The sequence below is a fragment of the Pyrus communis genome, chromosome 10 (genome assembly GCF_963583255.1).
Source record: "Pyrus communis chromosome 10, drPyrComm1.1, whole genome shotgun sequence".
Classification (NCBI taxonomy): domain Eukaryota; kingdom Viridiplantae; phylum Streptophyta; class Magnoliopsida; order Rosales; family Rosaceae; genus Pyrus; species Pyrus communis.
Genome location: NC_084812.1, coordinates 9,879,957 through 9,881,137, shown reverse-complemented (window position 1 = coordinate 9,881,137; position 1,181 = coordinate 9,879,957). Strand labels below are relative to the sequence as shown.

The following is a 1,181-nucleotide window of genomic DNA, read 5'->3' as shown; positions in this document are numbered from 1 at the left end:
TAGTAAAGATTCAATGTAGGAACCCCCACTCAATTCTTACTTATATACAGCTTTATCGAGGCAAAACCTTTTTTTCCACAGCGCCGTCTAAACAGGTAGTTAGCTATCTCTGACGCCAAAATGGTATTATCTGCAATATGACGACCTGGCACAAATGCGCATTATTCGAACTATGCCCTTTAAGGCGATTCGCAAGTACTTTAGAGATGATTTGGAACAATACATTGCATAAACTAATGGGCCTAAATTGAGCTACCTCATCTGGTTCCTTTGTTTTGGGAATAAGGGTCGCGTGTGTGAAGTTTATTTGCTTCAATAGTCTCCCTGTGGCTTGGAAGTTTTTAATTGCAGTCGTTATATCCCCCCTACGATATTACAAAGTTTTTGGAAAAAGAAAGGATTCATTCCGTCGGGCCCCGGCGCTTTAGACGGTTGCATCTGGAATACCGCATCTCGAACCTCCTCATCAGTGATTGCCGCTTCTAGCGTGCTAGTTATCTCTGTCGTTACCTTAGTGTCCACGGCCTCAATAATCATCCTGATTGTTCCCTGCCGTTTGAAATATTCCCTAAAAGTATGAAATCAACATGCATTCAATTCTTGCATCATCATAGACCCAGGCTCCTCTTTCCTCTTTCAACCGTTTTTTAGAATTCTTGGCCCTTCTATTCCTGGTTCGTTGATGAAAAAAATTGTGTATTACGGTCACCAGCCTTGATCCATAACGCACACAATCTTTGCCTCCAGTATATCTCTTCCTGACCCAATAATTGATCAAACCGCTGCATTAACCGGTTTCGTTCAGCCAGTGCATCTTCCGTGAATGGTTGGGCAAGGATGAAACCGAACTTTTGTCGCACAACATTAATTTCCTCCTGCCTGCCTTTAAAAATTGTTTGCTGCCACTTTAATAAAGCTACTCTTGTGGCCCTGATCTTGTTTACAATCAGAAACATTGGTACACCGGTACTCTGCTGGTTGTAAGCATTACGCATAATACCTTCACACTCCTCATGATTAACCCATAAGTTTTCAAACCGAAACGCTTTACCCCTGTGCCTAACATGGTTCTGTGGTCCATCAATTTCCAACAGAATGGGCACATGGTCAGACTTGGTAGGGTCGAGATGTGAGACCTTAGCGTTGCTGAACAGATCCCTCCACTTATCTGTCGCAAGCAT

General features: G+C 42.9%; 1 protein-coding gene across 1 annotated transcript; it reads right to left on the bottom strand.

The window, feature by feature from the left end:
* Positions 1 to 665: 665 nt before the first annotated feature.
* Positions 666 to 1,181, bottom strand: LOC137747827 (uncharacterized). The gene has a single exon (XM_068487969.1). The coding sequence runs from the start codon at positions 1,179 to 1,181 to the stop codon at positions 666 to 668; it is 516 nt and encodes a 171-aa protein (XP_068344070.1).